This window comes from Parus major, chromosome 3, assembly GCF_001522545.3.
Source record: "Parus major isolate Abel chromosome 3, Parus_major1.1, whole genome shotgun sequence".
Classification (NCBI taxonomy): domain Eukaryota; kingdom Metazoa; phylum Chordata; class Aves; order Passeriformes; family Paridae; genus Parus; species Parus major.
The window spans coordinates 48,156,159-48,183,252 of record NC_031770.1 but is presented as its reverse complement, the minus strand read 5'-3'; the positions used below and the strand labels follow the sequence as shown (position 1 = coordinate 48,183,252).

At 39.6% G+C, this 27,094-nt stretch overlaps 1 protein-coding gene across 6 annotated transcripts in view; it reads right to left on the bottom strand.

Moving 5' to 3' along the window:
- Window positions 1–25,952, bottom strand: part of SHPRH (SNF2 histone linker PHD RING helicase) — a 61,589-nt gene extending 35,637 nt beyond the window's left edge. For 3 of the 6 annotated variants that reach the window (XM_015621523.2, XM_033512692.1, XM_033512693.1), the window contains exons 1-14: window positions 25,869–25,952; window positions 22,804–23,473; window positions 22,272–22,401; window positions 16,179–16,397; window positions 15,785–15,863; window positions 14,845–14,995; window positions 13,731–13,836; window positions 12,946–13,202; window positions 10,916–11,611; window positions 8,176–8,427; window positions 7,303–7,381; window positions 5,242–5,405; window positions 4,895–5,151; window positions 2,038–2,159 (exon numbers count right to left, since the gene is read on the bottom strand). In XM_015621523.2, coding sequence (XP_015477009.1) covers window positions 2,038–2,159; window positions 4,895–5,151; window positions 5,242–5,405; window positions 7,303–7,381; window positions 8,176–8,427; window positions 10,916–11,611; window positions 12,946–13,202; window positions 13,731–13,836; window positions 14,845–14,995; window positions 15,785–15,863; window positions 16,179–16,397; window positions 22,272–22,401; window positions 22,804–23,442 — 3,151 coding nt within the window. In that variant the 5' untranslated portion in view covers window positions 23,443–23,473; window positions 25,869–25,952. Of the gene's footprint in view, window positions 1–2,037; window positions 2,160–4,894; window positions 5,152–5,241; window positions 5,406–7,302; window positions 7,382–8,175; window positions 8,428–10,915; window positions 11,612–12,945; window positions 13,203–13,730; window positions 13,837–14,844; window positions 14,996–15,784; window positions 15,864–16,178; window positions 16,398–17,326; window positions 17,382–22,271; window positions 22,402–22,803; window positions 23,474–25,473; window positions 25,605–25,868 lie in introns of those variants that run through there. The other 3 variants (XM_015621524.3, XM_015621525.3, XM_033512694.1) reach the window with 3 other exon arrangements.
- Between the last annotated feature and the right edge of the window lie 1,142 nt (window positions 25,953–27,094).

Genomic DNA, 27,094 nt, shown 5'->3' with positions numbered 1-27,094 from the left:
TACATGCAGGGAGCATAACTACTGATGTAAGCTGCCAGCATCACAATCACTTCTCAGGAAAAAAACTTATATCAATTAAAAAGAAACACAAAATTGAAGTTGTGTTTGGAAAAGCAGTGAAAAAATAAACCCATTTAAATTTTCTTTTCTCAACTGATGGAAATTTACTTAGCCAATAATACTCTTAGAGACTCATAAAATATGGAGAAGTACAGTGATAAGAAATGCATAAAGACAGATAACAGAGTAAAACAAAAAACATCATCCTATCTATATGGAAGTGTAACAATTCTATGTCAACAAGATTTGCTGCTTCTTAAATTGAAAGAGTTGCATTTGTAAGGGTGTAGTCCTGTGATATAGGATTGCAGTTACTAGTAACCAGCCCATAGGTATGTGCTGAATTTGCTACCTTGAAGCTTGTCAGGCCTCCCTTGAATTTTTCTTGACCTGCCTGAACCTTTTCCTTGGCTTCGCTGTGATAGCAATTTCTGTAATTCATAGGTGTCTATGGCTAATTTTTAGAATATTTTTCAAGCTTTGTTTATCTTTGTGTGGTACAAACACAGCTTTATATAGGCAGCAGTAACAAGCAGTTATTTCATGTAGAATGAGATATTTACAACTACCACAATGATGTAGTGTAGGGAAATACAGGCCTAGTAACAATAGCAGAGGCTATTGACAAGTAAAGATATAGGATGCAGTGTAGAGTACAGCCATGGGATGCTAAGAGATGGTGCACAGGCTTAGCAGTGAATAAGAAAGCCATGGCTATAAACAACTCACCCACAGTCAAAGAAATGCAGACTTAGAGCTGGACAAAACTGGTTTTAGGGGCAACAAAGAGAACAAAGAAAGAGTATGTAACATTCATAAAAGGCATCATGTACACTAAATTTGGCGTTTTCATGGAGCTGCAGACTGATGAAGAAAGATGCAAACGTGCTAGCAAACATAAAAATGACCCTCACTGGATTATTGTGTGAGGAAGAAACCATCAGCATAAACATCTTATTCCTCCTGATGAAAGTAGTGACAACAGGCAATTGCACTGCCACCACATCTATGAAACCACCAACCTCAGGGTCAAGATGGGCCTAAGTAGAAAGGTGAGCATAAAAGCAGGACAAGAACTAGAAACAAGTGTGATTGTTACTCTTTTCTTTGCCTGTAGTAATTAAATTTGGACTAATAATAATTAAACCTATAAGTTTTCAATTATACTGACTGAATTCATGGCCTCACTTTTATGTCAGGTGTGCTTCCCCCTTTCTGATAAAGAAGACTTGAGTGCAAAGGCAATACTAGGGGAGGAGTTACAGACCAGAACTCTGCTGCTTTTGTCCTGCTTTGTTTCTCATCAGACAAGTTTTTTATCAATCTGGTTTTCGAAATAGGCCACACATAATTTTTGCTATTAGTGTATTTTAGAAGCATTACATCTGTATGTAACTCTTTTTAAGCACTTAACTTTGAGAAATGCTTATCTCCAGCCTGCAGTTCTAACAAAGTATTTCAAGCCTACTAACTACAGATTAAAGAATCTGAATATAGTCTTTCTGCGAGGCAAGTAAGAGAAAAAACAGTTTGCCTGTTCTCCTTGAAGGAAGACTTTGACATGAGCTGAAAGAATTCAAACAGCATGTCAGCTTTAGAAAAACTTGGAAAAGAGACATTTTTACAAATTCATAACTGAGTAATTTTAATTTATTTTTATTTTGTGGGACACTCAAGATTCATGTAATTATTTTTGTTTCTCATTCAAAGCTTTGTTTTCCCTTATAATTCAGACAAAATTCAACATTGACAGAGCTGTCTAGCAGGAGCAGCAAAAGGAATCCACAGTCAGCATAGCAGTTTGCATGGCTGGGGGCACAAGGAAAGTCCAGAATACAGTACTGATAAAACAAAAACAGGTTAAGTACAATTATTCAAGTATGACTTCCTTTAACCTCCCAGTACACAGAGATGGAGCATATTCTTTACTCCTGTACTGAAATGAGTAAAGAATATACTACAGCCCTTTGGTCTTACCTTTAATGATATGGATACCAGCTAAGCCATTAAGAGCACACACCAGCTGTCGGTGAGCTTCTTCACACTCCGTTCGACATTTCTTTTGCAGAGATGCTAAGAGTTCCTCCATGGTCATGGTGCTGAAAAGGAAACCAAATGGCCTGAATTTGAAACGAAATCACAATACTAGAGAGGCAAGAGGGTCATGCTGAGCAGCACAGCAGATCATTACATGCATCCAACATACTGATGTTTTTTTGAGATTTCTTTACTTAATAAAACACCTCTAGCTGTCAGATTTTCTTCCTGCAAGAACTTTAACCCTGACTTGAGGGTGTCCAGAGGTTGACATCTCCTGGAACACAAAGAAATAAGCAAGAAGAAAATTTGAACTTCGTAAAATAATCCTTCATGGGGCAAAATATTTTTCTCTTTCTGCTAGTGGTGAACTGGAAACAAGTAAAATAGATTTCATTTTGTCAAAAGCTGTTCAGATGAAAACAGCTATGACAGACTACACTTCTACCCTCTGCTACCAATCTTAACACAAAACACATGAAGCGTCAATGTAAAGAAGCAAATGTGTGAAATGAGAACAGAGAAGACTAGCAAAAACCATTCTAAAGTTCCTTTTCTACACTTATCATATCTGCAAATTATGAGAGGAATTTCACCAGAAGAGAATTAAGATAAAAATACCAGAAATGGAGAGAAAAGAGAGGAACAGAAATGAGGAGGAAGAAAGAAGGAAACTTGAAAGACACCTTGGAGTAAGGCCACAGGTTAAAGAACCAGAGGACTGCTATGAAGAGACAGGAGAGTAAACAACAGCAGCAGCCTACAACAGCTGACCTGAGGCTACTTCTAATACCAATTGCTGCTGTTAGACCAGACACCATCCCCTCTACTGTAAACCCTCCTCCTCAGCCTCATTCACTTCAGAAGCATTTACTATTTGGTGTTCAGCACTGTGGAACAGAGTAAGAGGTGACATAATCCATCTTGCACAGACTGCACTCAAATTATGCTGGAAGGATACCCTTGCCTAGGCCTTTTTTTTACCTTCCTGGCAACACTGTTCCAGTTTCAGAAACTGATTCTTTGTTTTATAGTACACTGTTACACCAGAGTCAGTTTTAAGTCAGTATAATCTCTATTCATAATTACTGAATTCTGCAAACACAATGGTAAATACATGTAACACTTGCATATGCTGATACTTCCACCAATGCTACTTACCTTTTATTTTCAAAACCATCAGCAGTTATAAAAAAAATTGTAACAGCAGAAGGATATACTTATAAAATATGAAATTTGATACACAGCCTGAGACTACCAATTACGGCAAAGAGAAGGGTTTTTTACTCAGTTAAACTAGCAGAACCTTAAAAAATCTCTTTTGAAAGCATTTTTTACTGCCTTCACTACACAGGTGGGGAAAGAAGTCATCTGTTATAAAACAGAATATGCTCCAAACTCAGGTTTTTATTATTTATTCCAGGCCCGTGTTTCTTATCTATATGTTCCAACATCAACTTTCTAACTTCAGTAGATTTCTCTTATTGATCAAAGGTCCAAACAGAGATTTTCTTCATTCTTCTCCTACATATAAGCAAATATATATAACCAAATCTTCTCTCTATTCTAGGAATGTCCACTGCTGCAATCGAGTTTGCTTCACAAAAAAAAGGTATGTAAACAGTGCTGGGAGTTGATTTTTTTTTTTACATGTGATTTTAAGAAAGATTCAATTTTCACTGCTGATTTTTCTATCAGTTACTATGCAGCTGTCACTGTGCACTGCTCCACCAAGATCAACACAGTACAAAGCTGTTCCCACCATACTCTGCTTAGTTTACACATATTACATTTATACTACACTGGCTCATTTTAATGGAAATAATCTTGTATGATGGGTGGGAGTACTGATTTCTCCTATGTTTGAGTCCTTGCTTCCACATTAGCAGACTGCTACAGTAAGTGATACAGCACAGTGCCTATTGGTCTCTGCTGGAGGTGCAAAGTCAGCTTTAGCTGCTGAGGCACTGCAGGTGCAGAGCAAGAGTAGGACACAAAATTTCTTACAAGGACTGAAAGAGACTGAATAGAATGGATGGACTAGGAAACAGTAACAATAACATTGGCAGTGCTAAAAGTTGAAGTTCTTTCCTACCTGTAGCTTAAAAAAGAAACACAGACAGCACTCCCAGAGTCTGGAATGGAAACAGCCTGTTCTTTCATAACCTCCTACTAACTGACTGAAAAATAGCAGCTACATTTCACAATAGGGCTGGCAACATGCCTTTTTTCTGGTCTAACAAAAGCTGGGACCAAACTGGTACTTGCAGAGCACTTGTGGGGGAAGATGATCTTGAAAGCATGCAAATAAAAGAGCATTTGAACAGCTTTCAAATTTGGATCTACATTTACAAATTCTTCAACCTCACATTAACATTTTCTTTGAACTAAAGAATTATTCCATACTGTTGATTCAGTCCTTTCATTGTTCCCATTCATAAACATGAGTTTTGTATGAGACAAAAGAAACAAAAAAGCAGTGGGCTTATTTCAAAACAAAAAAAGAATCTGGTTTGTTTCACACTCAATCTGTTACCTAGTCATAGTAAGGTTAGAATGCCACTGGAGAATCAAATGCCTTCAGTACTATGTTCTTTGTCACAAGAATTACACTAATGACCCCACTGTGGCCTGTTCAGCCTCTGAGGTCAGATTACCTTGGTGTGCCATAGTCACAAATTTAACTAAAGAAACTTAAATTAGGCTTATTTGAGGACTGTACAAGAACTTGCACTGCTGGAGACATACAGTTTTGCTTTGGATAAAGTAGGCCATTTGACAAATTACAGAAATTCACCTTTTCTGTAGTGGCAAGAACTCTCCCCGAACAGCTTGTGGGTGACAGCAGGCCTGCCTCAGCCGTAGCAGAGGGTATAGAATAGAAGTCACAGTCCTTCTATCTAGGCTGCTAAGCTTAAGGGTCCAGTCTGAAATCTTCCTGAGTTTTGCCAATGCATCCTGGCAGCACACCTCGTGCTGGCGATGATAGAAGTGTCTCTCCACAGGAGAGAAGTGAAGCCAGTGTATATTTTCTGTCTGAGGGGGGATTTGAATCTGAAATTAAAAAAAGAAAATAAGTAATTTGCAAATAAAACTATTGATATATCGTGTTCAGGAATTCTAAAACTCAGAATTTTTATTTACTTGGTCAATCACATCCTTTTTTGCTGATCTCCACATTATCTTCGCAATTAGACTGTAGAGAGGCCGGGGATTTTTCCTACAGTAAGGTCGATACAGTAGTTGGTCCCACCAATGTTTGACCCAGTAAGGATCAACTCCAAGAAAAAGGACTAATCCATATAAATCTGTCAAGAAAAGAAAGCATTTGTGTTTTAACACTTTGCAATATATCTCAAAAAAAAATAAAAATTAACTGTCATACAAAGGCTATCAGGCATAAACCATCTCCTTTATCCTTTGCACTTGTTTTCCAGTCACTCCCTCAGCAAAATATTTGAGGCAGGAGATTGGGTGGTGGAAGATGGGGGTTCTCTCCTTTAGCTTGTTTTTATATTTCCACACAACTTGAGACACTATAGCTATTTATAAGACTCCTAATTTCAAGTTTAGCAAAGAAGAGAGCAAATAATTTAAACCAATTCAGAGCAGAAGCAAGAGACAGAAATCACATTATTGCATATGGTTAACTGGGTTTGCCAGGTTTTTCTAAACCAGTATTGCTCAGCATCATTACTTCAGAGCCTGCTGTGCACCAACTGCTGCCCACAATCCTAGAAGGGGCTGCAATTCAGAAGAATTTTCACTTCTCTACTAAAGCAGAAGAAATTAACAGAAGACACTTTAATTGTTTTCTTGCTAATTGAGAGAATACATCTTGCTAATTCTGTCTAATTCAGAAACCTGTCACTTTTTGGAATGAAATTTAAGGATATAGTGACTTTAAACTTCTGTCTAAATCTTAATGGAAAAATACAGAAGCACACATTTAAATGCTGCACGTGGATACTGCAGAAACAGAGATATGTCATGATAGCTTAAAGTTCTTGAAAGTCTGATGGCTACACCTCTTATTCTGTTAGCTTAATCATAATTCAGTATTCAGTTGAAAGCATTGAGACATCCACCAAATACATCACAGATCAGAGGAAGAAAAATCCTGAGAATCATTTCAATTGAAGAAGCAATTTTTTACCCAGAGGTTCTATCCCACTGCATTACAGCAGCAGTGGCACAGATTGAAATGAGTCTGCAGTTTTCATCCCTGACGTCATGGGGGCTGCCTTAGTACAGCCTGAGAGTTTGTCAACAACAACTGCATGACATTTCAGATATATATCAAATCAACATTCACACACAGAGCCTTGAAGGAGTTCATCACGACACTAAAATCAGTAATTTCTTTCTACAGCTTTGCTTTATTAATGATGTATTCTCAAAACTATTACATGTATTTATAAATTTATTTGACAATTCCATAATGAACTAATCTAAAATATTGATTTTTACAACATAGCATCCAAACAACAATCCATAAATGCTTACATTGATTTATCCACTTCCAAATGCATTGCCCCAATGAGTACCAGATATTCCAAAATGCAGCAGAGAACACAGGGAAACAAAGCTCCCTTTTTCTTATTCTGTCTCTTATTAGTCAGCTCCCTTTTTTTTAATTCTGTCTCTGAAGCCTGTCTACAGAAACTGAGCACCACACACACACACAAAAAGACAAGATAAATGTCACCTGCTAACATACAGCTACTCCACACATCTCAATTCTCTAAGTCCTTACATAAGGACTAGAGACAGTTTCATAAGCTTTAGCACAATTTTTAGAATTGATATCCATGGCAGTGGATGCCTACAGTAGTTCATACAGAGCTATGCAAAAAGCAAATACAGCTTTGCTTAATGTCTACCTGCAATAGAGAAGGGTTAATATTTATCCACTCCCCAAGTGAAAACTGAAGAATAGACTTGAGTCAGCCATTAGACATACAGCTTCTCTGCTCCCCAAAGTATTTGTCTAACTCAGGGAGACAAAAAAATTTCAGCTCTTCGATTTTTATATTGATACATGTATAGACAGCTTTATTATCGTACTTAAAGTTTATGGCTTACAAAGTCAGAGTACCTAATGAATTCAGAACAAAACTAGCAGACATTTTAAATGCTTCAAAGCCCCACCTAATTATCAGAATAAGGAAGTCCCACAGATTACACTGCTACATAAAATCTCACCTTCTAATCCTCGCTGCACAGGAGTGCCACTAACACACCAGCGATTGATTCCACTCAAACGGAGTGCCATTTCAGCAGCCTAATGAAAGGATATAAAGCAAATGGTAGGAAAGGAAAAACAGAGTGGAACAGTCTGACAACATGTGGATCTTATTTTTGAGAAGTCTGAACATCTTTTCAGAATGTACCCTTAGACCTAGAAGCAGCATTGGTGCAATATATTATAAGAACATATAAAATTTTTGATCTTTTTAGAAGGTAACTGAAAGCTGATAAAAGCTATGTCCTCTTTCAAGTAATCAGCTGAAATTAAGGGTTCACAGAGAGCAAACAAATAGCAAAATAAACTGTAATTTAAAAAAAACAACTGAACATTAAAGCCTGAAAAGCATTATATAAGTAGTATTTTTGTCTTCCTGTCTTGGGCATGAGGACTGGACAAACACTAATTAAAATATTCCCCCCGCAGACTGTATCCCTTGAGTATGCAGACAGACTGACAACTATTTTAGCTTCTAGACCCAAAGGACATATCTATGCCTCTGAACCACATCACTGAACAAGCTAGTGTCTTGTTTGAAACTATCAAACACCATATACAGTGTGATGACCTAGTTCTTTAAACTGGCAGAATAGATTAAGTATTTTTTGAGCTAGATACACTTCACAGTCTTCCAAAATTCCAACAGGAGAACCATATAATAATAAGTATCTCCAACAGAAAATTCACTTCTAAAGAACAGGGGACAAGAACAAACTACATGAGTGTACTCTGAACATTAAGAGGGGGAGAGGAAAGACCACTCTATTATTTATTATAAACTTGTCCAAACATTTTCAAGTTAAATGAATACATGACCAGGAATGTCATACCTTTGCAGTAGTGCATTCAACCATTTGTGCCTCATCGAGGCAGATCCTCCACCACTCCACTGCCACCAAGGGGCTGGGGATGGCCATGTAGCGCTTCTGGTTCCTGAAGCGGCGCCCATCCTCGCTGTTACTGTGGGGAATGTCTACGTAGTTCAGTTCGGTGCGCAGGACGTCGTACGTGGTGATAACCACCTCCTGCTCTGCCAGCATGTGAGGCTGCAGAAAGCCGTGCTTCTTCACACCTTGATACACCTACAGAGATTTACAGTCAACAGCACAACAGCAAAGAAGGGAGGTAAGGGACACTTCGATCAAAATGCCAAAACAGCAGAACAGTTTAATATGTGCAAGCTTTTAGCAGTGTTGCTCATATAAACTGTTTATAAAACACGTATTAATATCATAGTATGGTGGGAAATTCATCTAAGTAACCTAATAATAAATACAATAGAGTCATGGATGCAAAATTTGTATGTATAACTTTTTATGACTTTGCAAAACATATATTTCCTCCTTTAAAGGACATGGGACTTCATTATTTTCTACAACAGTTATTTGTGGTAACAGTTGTTTGAAGACTAAGTATTCTGTAATGTTGTATAGAACAAGTTACTTTTACATTTTCAGTCTTCTTCTCTCCTTTACTGCAGATGCATTACCTTTCTCCTGAAAACTTTACTCACTAAAATTTAATGGATTATTAGGCAAAGACAGAAATATGCATTGAAATATATAAAAAACCAGAAAGAACACCGTGAGTAAAGTTTTACCTACAGAGATTTAGGAGATGAAAAGAAAATACCCTAGGTAAAAAATAATCCCTGTGCACTAACAGAAAACTTTCATATTGACATTTGTTCTATTATCAGAAATACTTTTCTTATCTCCTTCATAATGTTAAGCCAAATCCCTCTAGAAACATACAGAAGTTAAAATTAACTGCTCTTTATCCCTTGATGATCAGCACATTATTTCACTGTTAATTTCACTCTAAACCCTACTTTTTCACCCAGTAACAATCTGCCTCTACATTTGTGCATATGGCAACAGTGTTTCTGTCAACTGAAAGAAACACCTGCAGATAATTTTTTTCTGTTCAGCCCCAGAGTGGGGCAACAGAGCAACCCAGGTCATTGCACATGAAACAAAAGAGAGAAAGGGAGCTTGGAAGGGGAAGAAAAAAGAAACAAAATAACTCAAAAGACCATGCTTTCTGAAGCAGCCAAGAAGAAATAAACAGCTGCCAGAGTCCAAGGATTTCTTCAAGTATTTATGAATAGATTTTCTGGAGATTTATAACTTGGCCAGGTTTTGGTTGTTTTCAGAGCATCAGGAAAAGACAGTCTGCTACAAAGCAAGACCTGTGATAAATTTTAATTTCTTGTTCTATTACATAAAACCATTAGAATTTCCCATGGGTTGTAAGCAGTTGAAGAGTAAAAAACACACATCACATGCAATACAAAAGCTGTTAACATGGGAAACTGATTCTTTGAAACATCTCCACTACTTTCATTTAACCTTAGCAGAAAATAAAACACAGAATTTTCATTTTGGAGCAACACTGAACACAAGTCTCACAGCTGGCAGTTAAAAGAAAATGAAAACAAACTTGTAGAATGGAAGATGTCATGCAGTTTAAAGTACTGACATTCAGTATCTAAACTATTTTATTATTACCATGTAAATCTATTTCCAATATTTTTTTATCAAAGCTGGTACTAAACTCGGACTGAGCCCTAGGAAAACCTTGCAAATTTTACACATTTGTTAGTTCCTGCATTAAATCTACTTGAGCTGCTCACACAAATAGTGTGAACATAGAGGCCTAGAATTCATTTATACATTGGGTAACTATGAGCAATAGCCAAAGATACCAGATATATCCTTGAATATCAAGTTATATCAATTTGCTACTACTTTGTTCAAAATACAAGTGACTGACAATTTTCAAAGCTCTTGATCATTGCAAAGGTTCTTGACTGCTAAAAATATGAAGGACAAAACTTGGCTGCATTGGTAATAAAAGACTCTTGAATACTGTGATAATTGTATCTTAAAAAAATCTGTATAACCATTTTTAGTCTATGTATAATTAGGTTTATTCTAGCGACAGCATTATTAGAAATCAAGTAAAGGACAATACATGGTCTCCAAATAAGAAAAATACTAATAAGTTTGGCAGATGTTATAGAGACAATGCCCAAGTTGTAACAGTATTCTTTGCAGTAAACACCAATGCCCAAGACTCCTTTTATAAAGCTTGAGAACCAGAAATGCAAAACTATAGGCTTTATCTACAGAAGCATTTTTTATTGAGAACAAAAGGAGCAACAGTCAGAGAACTGCTGAAGTGCAAGTGTACAGTGAGACAACACTCAAAACACTCATAGGCCTTTTTAAGTTCCTTGGTAGTCTGTCAAACAGCCTTCCCTCTCAGAAATCACGTGTTGCTGCGACTGGTCAAAAATTTGCTTTCAGTTGCTATACAATCTAGACTACTGATTTATCTCCCAGTGACCAACTAAAACAGGAATAAAAATGAAGAACTAATTGCAGACTGTCTTTCTGGGACACCAATGCACGACATAATGCCAAAGCATCGGTCTAGCAGCAAGAAATGTAGAACTCTGACACAGAGGACAAAGACCTCTGAACTTCGAGTGATGCAGAACATCAGGCAGGAAGCCCTGAGCCTAGATAAAATAACACTCCAGAGTATGAAGCTATATAATCTTACCAGAACTCGAAGAGATGATGATCTTACATGCCTGTTGATCTCATCTACCCACTGGTGACAAATAGAACTCGGAGAAATGATAAGAGTTGCTCCTGTGGGAACTGGTTTCATTGCCACAAGGCAATGGGGACAATAGAAGGGTCTGCTCTTCAGGTTCTCCTCTTTGTAGTTTACACATTCTGCATGTTGCCACAGGTAACATTTCAGGCACTGCACACGAGCCTTGTAGTCAGCCAATCCGAGCTCACCACAGATGCATTCAAAACGATATTCAGAGGTATTAAATGGAAATACAGAACTGGTATGTTGTACGCTACTGCCAGCACGTTCTTGGGAAAGTGAGGACTGGGCCTTTGGAATTTCCTGCTGGACAACAGCTGCAGTTTTAGAAACATCAACATCAGAATGACTGCTCACATCACTGGAGACAATAAGGCTGCCATCAAAATCAGGAGACTTTGAGACCACAGTTTCTTGTTTAACATTTTTGTCTTCTACAGAGTTCTCATGATCTGCTTCAGATTTCCTGTTATTTTTACTGGTTGCACAATAATCATGTTCTTCCATGGTGATATTCTCATGTGAAGCAGTTTTAAAGACATTTTCAGATGTTACGTCACTGTTTCTTGATTCTTTGGTTTGAGTTTTAGCATCAATCAATTGCTTCTTCTGAGTGTTTTCTGAAGTCCTTGCTACCTACAAAGTAAAATTAACCAAGAATGTGAGACTTTACATTCAGACTTGCCCAGTGACATTTAACATCTACCAGTGCTACTTAATATCTTCATTAATGATGCAGCAAATTTGCAGATGACACAAAGCTGAGCTGTCACATGTGAAGGATGGGATGCCATCCAGAGGGACCTGGACAAACTTCAGAAGTGGGCCCAAGGGAATATCATGCAGTTCAAACAACCAAGTGCAAGGTACTGCACATGGGATGAACAGACTGAGAGCAGCCCTGCTGAGAAGGACTCTGAGTCCTCTGAGTGATGGGTGTGAGGCTGGACACAATCCAGCAATGGGCACTTGCAGCCCAGAAAGACAATCTTGTCCTGGGCAGTATCCAAAGCAGCATGGGCAGCAGGGCCAGGGAGGGGATCCTGACTCTCTATTCACTCTCATGATAGCCCACCTGGAGTGCTGCAATCCAGCTCTGGAACCTCCAACATAAGGAGGACGTGGACCTGTCCAGAGGAGGGTCACAAAGATGATCAGAGGGTTAGAGCACCTCTCCCATGAGGAAAGGCTAAGAGAGTTGGAATTATTCAATCTGGAGAAGAGAAGGCTTCAGACTAAATTATGGCCTTCCAGTACCTGAGGGAAGGCTACAAGAAGCTGTAAAGGGACTATTTACAAGAGCACATAGTGACAGGACAAGGGGGAATAGTTTTTAATGAAAGAAAGTAGGTTTAGATGAGATGCTAGGAAGAAATTCTTCACTGTGAGGTAGTGAGACACTGGAACAGGTTGTCCAGAGACAATCATGCCCCAACCCCAGAAGTGTTCAAGACTAAGGTTGGATGGGGCTTTGAGCAAATTGGTCTCCTGGAAGGTGTCCCCATGGCAGTGGGGTTTGGAATTAGATGAGTTTTAAAGTCTCTTCCAACCCAAGCATCTTTCTTGTCACCTTTTTTTTTAATGAACATATAAACACATCAGTACATAGATATTAAGGATTTATATCAATTTCCAGTTTGAGGATTTGGTTAATGTTTATCAGTTTTTAAAAAACAACTTCACAGTAAGAATAATACAACTCCCAGCAACACTATTTCAAAAGACTTACCACAAGACTTACGATGTAGTTGATATTGCAGATATTGTAGTTGATATTCCAAATTTTATCTACTTATGATTTCTGCTTCTTTATTTATGAGTGTCAAAGAAATTGCTGCAGTTTTCTTCATTATTACCACAAAATCAGTGTCACTGAACTAGTGCTCACAAGCTGAGAGTAGCACGCAATTGGCAGAAAAAAGAGCAACATTTGCAACATTCATTGAAGTAGCTACAGCAGCATGTTTTACCTGCTCTTTGGTTCTTTCTCGCTTCTTCTGTTCCTTGTAATTCTTTCCCAGCTTGAAAGACCCAGCCAGACCATGTCCTTTAACTTGTTCTATCACCTGCTCTGCAATTAGCTTTTCTAGAGTTCTTTTGAGAAGCCGTCTATTTCTCTGTGTGTCGTACCTATATATGGAACTGATGTACTTAAATATTGCAATAATGGATGCTCCTTTCTTCACATTCATTTCCTTTACAGCTGCTAATATCATTACTCGTAAGCCTGTATGAAGAATCAAAACAAAACAACTTACAGCTTTAGATAAAATGAAGTTACCTCACAGAATGTGTATTAAGGGAACTCTATAAACATAGTGTTCATCTAAAAAATGCAGACAGGCAGCAGTTTTGACAAACTTTTACTTGATGCAGCTCTACAGATTGCTGTTTTGCAGTGATTCTAAAACAATGTTGGATAGCAATGAAAATAAATCACTCAATTTCCTTACTGACCCATAAAAAAGACAACTTACTTCATTTATATGCATGAACTCTTTACAAAGACCACTAGTTACATGGAACTCTGTAGCACAGAGTTCTGAGTTAGTAACTTTACTTTTAACTGTGGATCACTTGTTTGTAGCATATAATCCTACATGACAGTGCTCAGCAAAAGAATCATTTCATTCTGAAGAAGTCAAGAGTAGCCTTGACCTCATAGTCAGTGGCCCTGTGTCTTAAATATGTCTTATATGGCTATAAGACAATGCTAAAAGCAAAATGTATTTTACAAGTCATCAGAAATACTTACTGGGATATTGTATTTTTTCCTTTAATTTAGGCTCCATTTCCTTTGTTTTTTTCTTTTTATTTCCCTCTAAAGGTTGAGGTGGAACAAAGAAGTTCACAAGCTTACCCTAATGCAGACAACATTAAACAGTTATTAGTTCATGTCTCTTCACAGTCACTCTGACCTTCATTAATCTCCTCACATTTGAAAGTTGGCGTGAGCTGCTACAAATGTATGTTCTGATCTCACTAATTCGCTCAGATAGCTCATTTTTAATTACAGAGTGGCACATCATTCAGTTCAGTTTCTTGGCAGACAGTGTTCAGCACCCTAACTGAAACACAAAGAGCAGCTCTGAAAGCCTCTTGGGTCTTCCACTGCTTTAGCATTAAGTTGCAAGAATCTACAGCTGATCTAGGTTCCCGATGGGGGAGGAAAATATATATTTAATATACAGCTAGAAACACAAAAGGAAGTAAGCAATATAGAGGAAGAGCTCTAATCAGCTGTATAAAAAGTATGTTTCTCCTTTTAGGGATTGTCACACACAATTTTACTCTATCATTAGAGTAATATATTACCTAATATGTTTGTCCCAACTACTTACATCATGAAAGAGTTTCAATAACTCCAGCCCTCCAAAATCTCTGGTCTCTAGCTATTGCTGTCAGTCAGTGTCCAGGCACTTTAGTGCTTATACTCCTTGCTTTGCACTACTTGGTGTTGACCCTCTTACATACTTAATCATCTTGTTCCCTCTAAGAATTGAGTCCCTTTAACAAATAAAAATTACAAGCAGGCAGACGACTATGGTAAATGTACAATGCAACTGGCTTCCATGATTTCCAAGGGAAACATATTAAACTAAATTATGTGTTTATACACTCCTAAAGCCTGTCCAAACTATATCAACAGCACAATTGCCTGATAAAACCATTGAACAATGGCAAAGGATCAACAGTTTCTCCTGCAAACTACTCCACCATTTATGCTGCCAAGTATCATGTCCTACCAAGTAACAGAACTTTAAATATGGACTTCTATAAACCAGAAAGCAATAAACTCAAGAGAAGTGCACTTGCATTCATTCTGAAAAGCATTTTCTTCATAATAACTCTCAGCCTGGTTTCCTTACCTCAGGTAAGGTCAGATCATCTTGTTTAATGTCTGGTCCGGTATGATTCAGAATAAGAGCCAACACCTCTACTGTTTTTCCAAGACCCATCTCATCTGCCAAAATACCTCCAGGCCACTGGGGTCCAGCAGTTGGATACTCACGGATAATACTAAAATTCAAGTACATTCCCAGTGAAAGTCAGTAACTACAGAATGCTGTGACAGAGAAATGTGAATTCAGGGACACACAGCATAGCTTCAGCAAGGCAAAGTTTGTAAGGTGAGCCATTATATTTTATTAGTTAAGCTGAGATTAACAAAAAATAGCAAGCTTTTTGGGTGTGCAAACCTGACCAAGACAAATACGTATGCCAGAATTCTTAGATTTTTTTACCTCCTAATAGGCCTTGCCCTACTAACCTTAGCATATGATAGCATTATTCCCAAAATATTTGAAATATTTTTATATTTACATGTGAAAAAGATCTGAAAGTTACATAGGAAAAAATAAAAAGCAAACTAGAAATCAAAATGTTCTATTCTGACCAAGTTAATTAGAAAAAAGAAACAGATTTAGTAATGCAACACCTAGCATTAATAAAAAGCATTATACTGCTGCCTTCCTTTGGGCTTTAAAAACACTGGATCAGAAGATCAAAACCTCCAATACAGTAAGTTAAAAAAGTGTTAATATTAAACCACTATATTATTGACTTTTTTTTAAAGAAAAGCTTTAATAATTACCTCTTCAACTTGAGATCTACATATTTATCTGTGCATTACATACTCCAGTTTGTGCTTTATTTCAAATTAAAGATATCACTGTTCTAATTCTTTAGTTTCTAATTGAAAAACACGTTATGGAATATCTTATATCCTGCAGGACAGGTTTTCACAATATGGTTTTCACAAAGCACAACCCCAAGGTGTCCTCAGAAAGAGTAACTATAAAAACGTACCAGCCGGTAAATGGATTATAGTAGATTTTTACTCCATCCAGAGTGATCACCTCCCGCCATAAGAAGTGCAGCGCGTTTTCTGTGGAGAAAGTGTTCAAGTCACAATGATGAAGTTTCTCTATTAACAGCCCACTCCTTAGAATTATTCAGCCTTTTTGTGACAATAAGAGACAAAAAACTGAAGTCCACCTCCACAGAGCTTCAAGACCAACACACCAATTGCTGTTTAGCAAGACCTAGCTTATCATTTAGTGTACTACCCAAACAACAGCTTTTATGAAAATATTAATGAAATAATTCAAAAAAATCTAATCAAACAGCAAGGAAACATTACTGCTGACAATAAAATTACACTTTCCTCAATTATGCAAGTTTTTCAGATCCATATACTTGCCACTACTTGGTGTACTTGCGTGGTTCTCTCGGTGAAGCATCCAGTTCACAGCCTCACTTTGGTATGGCCTCAGAATGGGAATTAGTGCAGGATGCTGCACATCTTTTCTCAGTAATTGTATATCCTGCTGGTGGGTGTGCCTGACGAAGTCATAAAGCTCTTCAATATTTTGTCGCTCTAGTTCCATGTCAGATTCTTCCTCATCTTCCTCCAGCTCATCTGCATACACCAAATAATCAATCAACTTGAGACAACATTTCAGTAAATTCTGCAGCAACATATTTAATTTACACTTATGAAAACAAGCAAAGCAAAGTGTCATTTAAACATATGCTATGACTGCATCTGAGTCAGCTAGCAGCAGTAGCAAACAATGAGTAGTTTAATAACTGAAATAAAGAAAAACATTGAAACAATAACAACAGTAATAATAGCAAGAGAAATGAAAAGGAAAAAAGAGAGATTAAAAGAACCCAAGAAACAAGTGATGTACAATACAATTGCTCATCTTTCACTGATCAATTCCCAGTCCATCCCCAAGTGGCAACTGACGGCTTCCAGCCAACTCCCACCAGCTTATAAACTGAGGATGCTGCTCTTTGGCATGAAATATCCCTTTGCCTGTCCTGGCTATGCTCTCCCCCTTCTTGTGCACCTGCAGAGCAAGGATTGAAAAGTCCTTGACTTGGGGCAAGCACCACTCAGCAAGAAGCAATAAATCACTGCATTACAAATATTACTCTCACGGTGAACCAGAACACATGGCACTGATCAGCTACTAACAAGAAAACTAACTCTATCCCAGCTGGAACCAGGACACCTAAAAGCTAATATGCTATGATCATCACAGATGTATACATACATGATCAGCAAAGCTATTTCTTTAGAATTGAAGTACAGAATGACTAGAACTTTATGAAATTCATTTCATAAAGACCTTCCAATAAAAAATTCCAATTGACACAGGATCAGAAGTGTCTCATGCTTCTGATTTAAATATTAACAAATGACCTTATAGAAAGGAGAAAAGTAAACCTTCATTTAGTCATCTGGTTAGGAAATGGTAGCAGCAGGACAACATGTAATTCTCACCACTTGCATCACTGCAAAAATTCAGACAAGGCATACTTCCAAAATTAAAAACCCACCTCAAGAGAAGTAAGCACCTTTTGGGACAGAAGGCCTTCCATTCTCTTCTACCCTCTAGGAAAGAAGGCCTTATGCTTAGGTATTTTTCACATAATTTGGATATATGGGCATATACAAAATTTAAACACCGTAGAACAAAAATTCATTAAAAATTCAAAGGCTGGCATTCTAGAAAACAGATATGAGAGAATGAAAGACTTGGAGGACAAGTTTTAATGGTGTTTTAGGCCTAAAATTAAAACATCAGTATCAAAAAAATACAGACCAGTTCTAACCCTAGCTAGCATTGGAGATAAATTCACCCTGCAGAATTTTATATTAAAAAATACCCCCAAAAAACACACCAAAATTGGAAGCAGTTCAAGGCTATAATTTTCAGCATAAAGTGACCTTAAAGTATATTGAACATTCTAATAAAACAGCTAAAATGGCTGGCACACTTAAATCAAATTTAATTCTGATGCCTCGGGATAACAAGGAAGACATGTACCTGGCAAAAACCAGAAAGCTTAATCTTAAAATAAGGTTCAGAAGCTGGTATTAGGACTCTCTTTCATGAAAAGCAAAAACTTTCTTCCATTCAAATGGGTGATGAAGGTGACAAATGATTTCCAAAATAAAAGGAGGAAATTATATGCCTATATATGGCAGCCATCAGTGCCTTCCCCTCATCCTTTAAAATCAAAGGAACAATCCCAGTGCTTCACAAGGGAAATGAGAATACTGAAAGACATTAAGTTTCTACATATTCATGAAAACTATATATATGACTTGTAATGTAAAGAAGGCAACCAGAGTGCACATGTGGGGTTATTAATGATCCAGCCAAATACAGAGCACCAAGGAAGCACTTCACTTTATATATTAAAGAAACCATTCAAAGGAATCCTCTAACACATACCCCTCACTTTAGGGAAAGAACAGAAAATTAGAGTGTTTGCAAAGTGTAACTTTGATCCATGAATTTTATATATAATGACACCTATCATTATACTTGCTAAAATAACAGTCTTCAAATCTCACAGTTTAAGCATAATAAATTGACTTCTATATAACCAAAGTCTATCCAGAATTTTACAGAAGACCAAAGACTACAATATAATTTAAAGCAATTTTTTTAATACAATTGGGGTTTTTTTGCACGTAACTTTCTTGTTTTGTTCATTCAGAGATTTCTTTTTTATGATTAAATGGTTCTACATACCACAGGGATTTTGAAAAGGATGCTAGGGAAGTTTATCCCTCTCTCAGTTACTTATTTAAGAGTGAATATTTAATTATGTTTTCAACCATTTCAAAATGTAATTCAGTTACAGAAGTTGCATCTTAATCTTTTTTACATTTGAGAAACAGATGGCATTGTATTATATAAAAATTCAGTTTCTCTGACGCTTTTCAAGTACTCTATTTAATTCCTTCAATGACTGAACTACAGTTCTGCTACTGCACCTGCAATAGGTTCTTTCCTTTTCCAGACTGCAGTATAACATCATCTGCATTAATGGAAACAGCCTAGATTAATGGAAAACTTGTTGCCTCACATCTGGTAGTAAATAAACAAATACCAAAAACATCTTTGTACAAAGAATTTATTCTTCTTAAAAAAACTGAAGGTAAATGGTATATGATAAAAAGGTAAGATGGCAGAGAACATCTGGCTGAACAGGCAGATTTGGCTGAGACTCAGGGAAAACAGAGTTTATGACCTTTTGAAGAAAGGGCTGGCAGTTCTGGAGGACTACAAGGATGCTGTGAGGTTACTCAATTCAATTTTTGGTCCCTCACTCTGAGAAAGACATGGAAGTGCTGGAGCATATCCAGAGCTGAGCAATGAAGCTGGTAATGGACCTGGAACACAACTCTTAACGAGGAGCACCTAAAGGTGTTGGGGATGTTTGAAGAAAAAGTAGATGAAGAGGAACCTTAGTCCTCTCTACAGCTTCCAGAAAGGTCTTAGTGAGGTGGGGGTCGGTCTCTTCACCCAACTAACTGAACAAGAAGAAATGGCCTCAAGTTGCAACAGGGGAAGGTTAGATTGGATAACAGGGAAAAATTGCTTCCCATAAATGGTTGTCATAGAAGCATAAGAACAAGCTGCCCAGGAAAGTGGTTGAGTCACCATCGCTGGAAATATTTAAAAGACATGGAAATGTGGCACTTAGGGACATATCTGAGTGATTGACTTGGCAGTGCTGGGTTAAAACTTAAATGATTCAATGATTTCATATTAAATATTTTATCACTTTTTTTCAGTAGCTTAATGCATCTATGCTATGATTGCCATAACACAGATGAACTTCCTGACAGAAAGTCTCAAAACCATCTAGAAGGATATTAACAGAATTAACTGAGTACAGTGAGGGAAAATATATTAAAATTAAATGCAGCAGTAGAGAGGTTATATCCCTTATTTGTACAAATCCTTGTGCACAACCCCAACAGCATGAGAATTTGCTCATCAGTGGGGGGAACAAGAAGCTTCATCTTGGAATGTTATTGTATAGATTTCACTCTAGATGGACATTGATAAGTGTTAAAATATATACTTAGGTGTAATTTTACAACTAAACTAATTCTGTTTAAAAACATGTGGAATTTAAACAGAGACTAAGTTGTTAGAAACGTTTAAGAGGAATGCATTCATCAGCTCAGAATCAAGGCTATGTGATTTTATGCTACATCAGTAAATTCATGCTCAAAAACTGTTAAGAAATGAAACTAGTTTCACAGTGCATAATCACTTGGGGTCTTCCCTCACAAATGTTTTTCGTTTCTGTGATATGCTTTTTCTGAATTCAGAGCAGAGCATAATGCACACTATGGACTTATACAGTGGCAATCATGTTTTGTTCTCTAACACTTTCAGGATAATTCTTTACTTTTGATTTGGCTTCATTAACACTGAACATTAAGTTGATGCACTTACTGAAGTGATCAACTACCTACAATTAAGTGATACCTACCTACTGAACCCACTTGCAACAGTTAGCAAAGAGGCCGTAATTTTTTTCTTCTGCATTGGTTTCTATTCATCTACTGAATTTCTATTGAAACTCCATTGCCTAGTCTGCTTGCAAGCTTTTAGTTGTTCTTCATCTCTGTTATGCTGAATAATACATTTAAACATTGTTGATACTATTTCACCAATCATTCTTTTTCTCAAAGCATTAGTAATACATTAAGCTGCACATGCCTTTGTAGGACTTGACTGGTGATTTACAATCATTTATTTCTGTTCTCTGTGTCAGCTATTTTACTTCGTCATTTACATGGCATTCATTGGCGTGAAATCAAGACTCTATTATTATTTTACAGCACAAAAAAATGTACATGCTGAAAAATGTTCAGAATCTTTTACCAGCTGGCAACATAGCCCCTTTACAAACCTGAGCTGCTTGCATGGCTTCTGGAAAGTAAAGGCATGACAACCAAAGTGCTCAGATCCACATTCTCGCCCCTGTGACTTTACGGGGCATGTCTTCCTTCCCTTTCAGAAAGTGCCTCTTCACCTGTAAGCTACACTAAACAATGCAGTCCATATAAACACATCCTTTAGTGTACTGAAGACAAACGCCCCAGTTTCCAACAGAAAATTACTTTGGATCTTATAAGTCACCAGTCATCTTCCTCACAATCTCTTTCCCCAACTTTTCCACAGTGAGAAGATATGCAGAGAAGAAAACTCTGCTTTCTGCTAGAGCATTACTTTTATTTCAGTACTCTATCATATGCCTTAGACATCTCAAGTCTATGAATTCTCTGGCAACTATTCTGCTTCTAATGCATTTATGATAATGTATTTCTCCTAACGGATTTAAAACCATTACTATTCATTTCTAGACCTTAAACTATTTATTCTTCAGACCTCTTCTTGGATCTGATTTATTGTGCTTTGAAACCTAAACTGGCATATTTGTGTCAGTCAGACTTCAGCCTGTAGAAGGATGATTTCTTATGCGCAGTATCTTCTCCACTTACTGAGCTGTACTGGCCCATCCCTTGGTATATCTTAAGTATTTCCTCACAATTGCACTTTTAGCTACTCTTTAGAAAAGTTGACTGATTTTTTATACAACTCTGCCTTTTCTAATTAAATGCAGTCATATTTAGGGTGGGTGCTAGGCTTCTGTCACCTGCATACTCTGTATACACACTCTGTGTATTACAGTCACTGAAACAGTCTTCAGCCAAAATTTTGAATCAACTCTACACTCAGGAACGAGAAAAAGGTTGATTGAGTTGTTTGTTTGGTTTTTCCACAAATTTCCTAAGACATCACGACACAAAGCCTTCATCCTTCATCCTATAAATCTGTATTACTAGTAAGTGTAATACAGAGTAGTAGGCATTTCCTCATTTGGAGTTTTCCTTCCTAATTTGCCCTAAACTAGGACACTGGCAAACCTACCTTTAATTCTAAAATGAGAGCAAGGCCCATGTTTCTCAATCTGCAATGGTATATTCTCAAAACTGTTATAAAGCATTTTATAGTATTTTACATTGTAACTGCTTTACAATATAAACTCAAAGGAATCTATTGCTGCAGCTGTGTGTTAGGCCCTAACCTGGGAACAAGTTTTCCAGGTTTAATTCCTGATTCTTTTACACTCTTCCTGTATAATTCGGACAAGATACTGTAGATCTGTTCTAACAACCCCCATGAACTAGTGAAAACTGTATTAACTCCCAAAAAAGGTAAGGACTCGAAACATCTCTATGCTTTAGTACCCGTAGAGAAGAATTGTCACCTCTAATTTCAGCATAAATGAATTAGCATATGACTAAAGGCCAGATAATAGTATTGAGTGAATCACCTAATAAAACTGCCTGGAAAATAAGAGTTGCTCTAGGTGGCAGGAATAACTAGTATTTTCCTTTACATTTACAACTACTACACAAGACAAAACTACTTTTGTTCACCAACAACCAACTTTATTGCTTTACCTGGAATTAAAAAACTGTAGAACTTTTCCATGAGCTTTTGAATCATCTGATTAGCTTTTTTGGGTCTTCCACCTCCATCACTGAGAAATTCCGGTTTACTCAGCCCAGCTTCAAGGAGGTAAATTCCAACCTGTGAAAAGGTTACACAGTTAACAATTTAATTAACTGCTAAATTGACAAGAATATTATAAAAGAATAGCATAAAAATAATAATAGTGGTTTGAAAATTAGCAGGTCCAGACAGATATAATAAATCTACTGAAAACACCATGTAGAGGAAATACATCTAAAAGCTTCTGTGATTCCTGCAGGCAATACATTGCTAATGGTGAAAAAATAAAAATGTATTTCTAGGGAAAAACACACTGAAAATATTACAAAAGCATATAGAAACTATACATTTTCACCACATTATAAATACACAGTAGCTGCCAGACTGTTTTTCAGATGTTTTTATTTTAAAATAAAAAACCAAAAATAACCAAACCAAACAAAACTTTCAAAATGCAAAGAAAGTATAATGGATGTATACCTTTAAAGCCTGAGTCTCTCCAGGTCTTTGATAAAGTCCAATTATCTTTTTCTTTTGCAACCATCTCAAGCCTTCCAATATTTCACCACTTAAAGTTGTTTCCACCAGAATACGTTGTTCATAAGCGCCCAGGTATTCTTTTGTTTCATTACTGTACTCTTCTTCACTCCTTTCATGAACACAGACCTGCAGCTCATCATCAGAGTCTCCTTTCATTAAAGTAAAGCTCCTGTCACGGAATTCGTCAGTTCGAATTTGCTCAGAAAGCAGACGAAGAGCAAATTCTCCCAACAAAGCCTTCCAGGACCTATCTGCACGGTATGGCAGGACTATAATATTTAGCTGTACAGACACAGGAGTCAAGATGGAATAAGAGTCTTCTTCATCGTTAACTGTCAAAAACTTAACAGATTTTGAGCCACTGCCTTCTTTCTGTACAAGATCTTCATCAGTGCTATCATCGTTTATAACAACGAAGGATGCAGAAGTGCTTGGAACTGGAATATGGTCCTCGTTAGTTACTTCATCATCTAACGCCATCACCTCATTTCTCCGGTCTTCATGCATATTCCAGCAGAGCTTTTTCTTCTTCTCCTCATCCACTTTGGACGGAGGTGCACGTTTCCGACGACTACTCATTTTGCCGGTTTCTCAACACTACTTTCAGTATCTGCAAGGTGATGCAAATTAGTCAACAACAGACATTACAAAATCAAATGCTCACACTAGAATTTCATTGTGCAAAACCCTGGAACACAAATATATGCACTATGCGCTCCAACTGTTCAGAAGTATTAGCTTTGGAGGGCCTCTCCTATTCCTGTGCCATCACACAAAGCTGGACATGAAGCATTGTCTCATACCAGATGTTACAATTTTGCCAGACAGATACAGTTGAAGATCAACAAGAGTGCTTCATTTCAAAGCTGTTACTGAGAGAATCTTGTGGGACAGATATAAACCAAGAAGCAGTGGAATCCTTCAAAGATGGGGGTGGAGGGACACAGCAAAAAAAACCAAAACAAACCTCCGCAAACAAAAGTGCGGGAAGTAAAGGAGATTTGGGGGCGGGTGTGGGGTAAATACACATAGAATTCCTCCTCCCTTTCAAAGCCTACACAGAGCTGAAACTTAAAGCAAAGTTGACACAGGGCTAGTCTGAAGCTGTCACTACATAAAACATGGTTTAGGGCCCAAGCTATCATCTTCTGTCCTTCAAAGGACAATGACCTTGCGACTAGTATGGAACAATTTTCCCAAGAAACTCTGCATCCTGGGCCCTGGATATACAAACTGCTTGCAGAAGAGCAGTTACTGTGCATTTCAAGTAGACCAGTCAGCAAACTAAATGCAAAATCCTACTGATACTGACTAACTGCAAACCTAAGTGAAGATGGAAATTCAACTCCTTAACCGAACAGGCACAGAACAGATACTGTGGATAAATGAAATACAAGAAAATAAAGTACAACTGCTAAATGGTATACATGAAGAAGCAAATTATAGAATATTATACCTATCACGGAAACTAATAACTACACAGTCAAAACCATATGCTCATAATTAAATACTCAAGCAAGTAGGAACATTTCTTCAAGGAAAGATTTTTTACAAGAAGCCTGAACACAGCAATAGATCTGTGACCTCATATCACACTTTGTCAGTATAGATATTTGTGTCAACTCAGCTTGTGCATACAACTTTTAAAGGAATGTAGGAAGATAAGATAAAAATATTCCAAGCTACTAAATCCAGTACACGATATCCTAATGTTAAAGGGGCTTATGCTGAAACACAACAGAATTCCTGTTACTGAATAATTTTAGAAGGGTCTTGGAAAAAAACACAAAAAACAAACACTAATTGATAATTCATGAAGTCCGAAGGAAATATCATGGAATATATAAATCTTACTGTGTTTGAAATTCAAACACAGAATCACAGAAGCAATTAGGTTGGAAAAGACCTCTGAGATCATCGAGTCCAACCTGTGACTGAACACCACCATGACAACTAGACCATGGCACTCAGTGCCACATCCAATCTTGGCTTAAACGCCTTCCAGGATGGTGACGCTACCACCTCTCTTGGGTAGCCCATCCCGAAGTCTAATCGCCCTTCCTGTGAAGAAAATCTTCCAAAGGTTCAATCTAAAAATTCCCTAGTGCAGCTTAAGGCCATTTCTTCTCATCCCGTCACAGATGTTCGGGAGAAGAGGCCGACCCCACCTGGCTACAGCCTCCTTTCAGGGAACTGTAGAGAGCAATGGTGTCCCACAATTGCAGAACAAACTTGAGGGAAGGAAGAGCGAATTTTTCAAAACAACGCTCAGGCACACGGAGCGATGCTGACAGCACTGGAAGCGAACCCCGATGGTGATCACACACTGCACACAACCCACAGGCACAAGGGTCCCTGCAGCATCCCGGCCTGCACGTGCACGCCCGCTCGGGCACGGCACTCTAAGGGACAAGCGGGAGGAACACGCTCCCTGTGAGCGGGGTCTGCCCGCAGCTCCAGCGGCCAGAGACGCCCGTGCCCACCCGGGGAAGCAGCAGCCGCACACGGGGCAGGGGAAGCGGCCGGGGCTGTCTGCAGGGGCGGCACCGCGGCTCCACCGCCGCTCCGAGCGCTCGCCGCCCGCAGGGCCAGGGCCGGGGCCTCCCGTACCGCGCTCCGCCGCACGGACGAGACATCTCTCGTTGTCTCGAGCGAGGAAAGTGACTGGAAACTCGGGAAGGCGAGCCCAGCAGCGGGATGCGATACCCTCGGCAGCCGGCACTGTACCACCGCGACACCTGCCACCGGCGGGCTCTGCGCGGCTGCGGTGACCCACCGCCGCCCCCCGGTCACGGCGCAGTCGGCCCGCGGCATTCACCGCTGCCCGCGGCCACTCGCATAGGCCTCGGACAGCCCGGCCCCGCCGCCACCGCCCGCGGCACGGCCGCCGCGCCGCGCAGGACCGGCGAGGCGGGAGGAGCGGCCGCTCACGGCCGTAGCGGAGGGCAGGGTCGCGGGGAGGGGAGCGCAGGGTGAGGGGAGCGGGCCCGGAGCCGCGGACGTACCGGAGCGGTGACGCTGCTGCCCCGGCGGCCGCGGCTCCTCCCGGCTCGGGCGGGGCCCCCCCGCGCGCCCGCGGCGGGGGGGCGGGTCCGGGGGCGCGAGACCGCGCCGCCCCTGGCAGTGCTGGACGAAGCCCCCGGGCAGGGGGGTGGAGGGGGAGGTGGGAACGGGGGCGCGCGCGCACCCGCGCTGGCCCGAGCGGCAGCCAATGGGCTCCGGGAACCGTGGCGCTTGCCCCGCCCCTCCCTGACGTCAGCGGAACAAAGAGAGGGGAAGGCCGGGGAGCGGCGCAGGCGCATTTGGGTGCCTTGAGAACAAGGAGGTGGGGTTAAAGCGGCGGTGCCCTCAGTGGGGCGCGGCTGAGGGCGGAGCGAGCGTGGGTGTGTGACGTCATGTGTGTGGGCACGTCCACGCGGCGCGCGGGCAGGGTGGCGCTGAGGGGTGGGAGCGTGGTGGGATCCAGGCAATGCACGGGAAGTTCTATCTGAACCTCGGGAAGAGTTTCACTGTGCAGGTGGCAGTCTGTGCACTGGAACAGACTGTCCGGAGAGGCTGAGGAGTCTCCCTCGCTGGAGATACTCAAGAACCGTCAGGTCGCGATCCCGTGCCGCGTGCTCTGGGATGGTCCCCCCTGAGCAGGGAGGCTGGACCAGATGGCCCCCTGTGGTCCCTTCCATCGTGACCCATTCCGTGATTTCGTGCGCGAAACGCTTGGCAGAAGAGAGAGGACTTCAGGCGTCTGACAAGAGCGATTGAAAGAGCGAGTTTCTGGGCTGTTAGCTCTGCGAAAAGGCAAAATCAGGCCAATTAATTCTTAATAGCATTACCCACTTCAGTAAAAACTGCGGAGGGAAGCTGGTGAAGTTGCTGAAGTGTCTGAAGCACAAGTCTTATGAGGAACGCCTGAGGGAGCTGGGAGTGTGTATCCTGGAGGAGGGGAGGGACCTTACCGCTCTACATCCCTGAGAGGAGGCTGTAGCCAGGTGGGGTTGGCTCTTCTCCCAGGAAACCAGCGGCAGGATGAGAGAACACGGCCTCAGGCTGTGCCGGGGGGGGGCTTAGGTTGAACATTAGCAGGAATTTCTTCGTAGAAAGAGCAGTTTAACACTGGAACGGGCTGCCCGGGAAGGTGGTGGAATCACTGTCCCTGGAGGTGTTCAAGAAAAGACTGGACATGCCAGTGAGTGTAATGGTGTAGCTGGGAAGGTTTTCAGTCCAAGGTTGGACT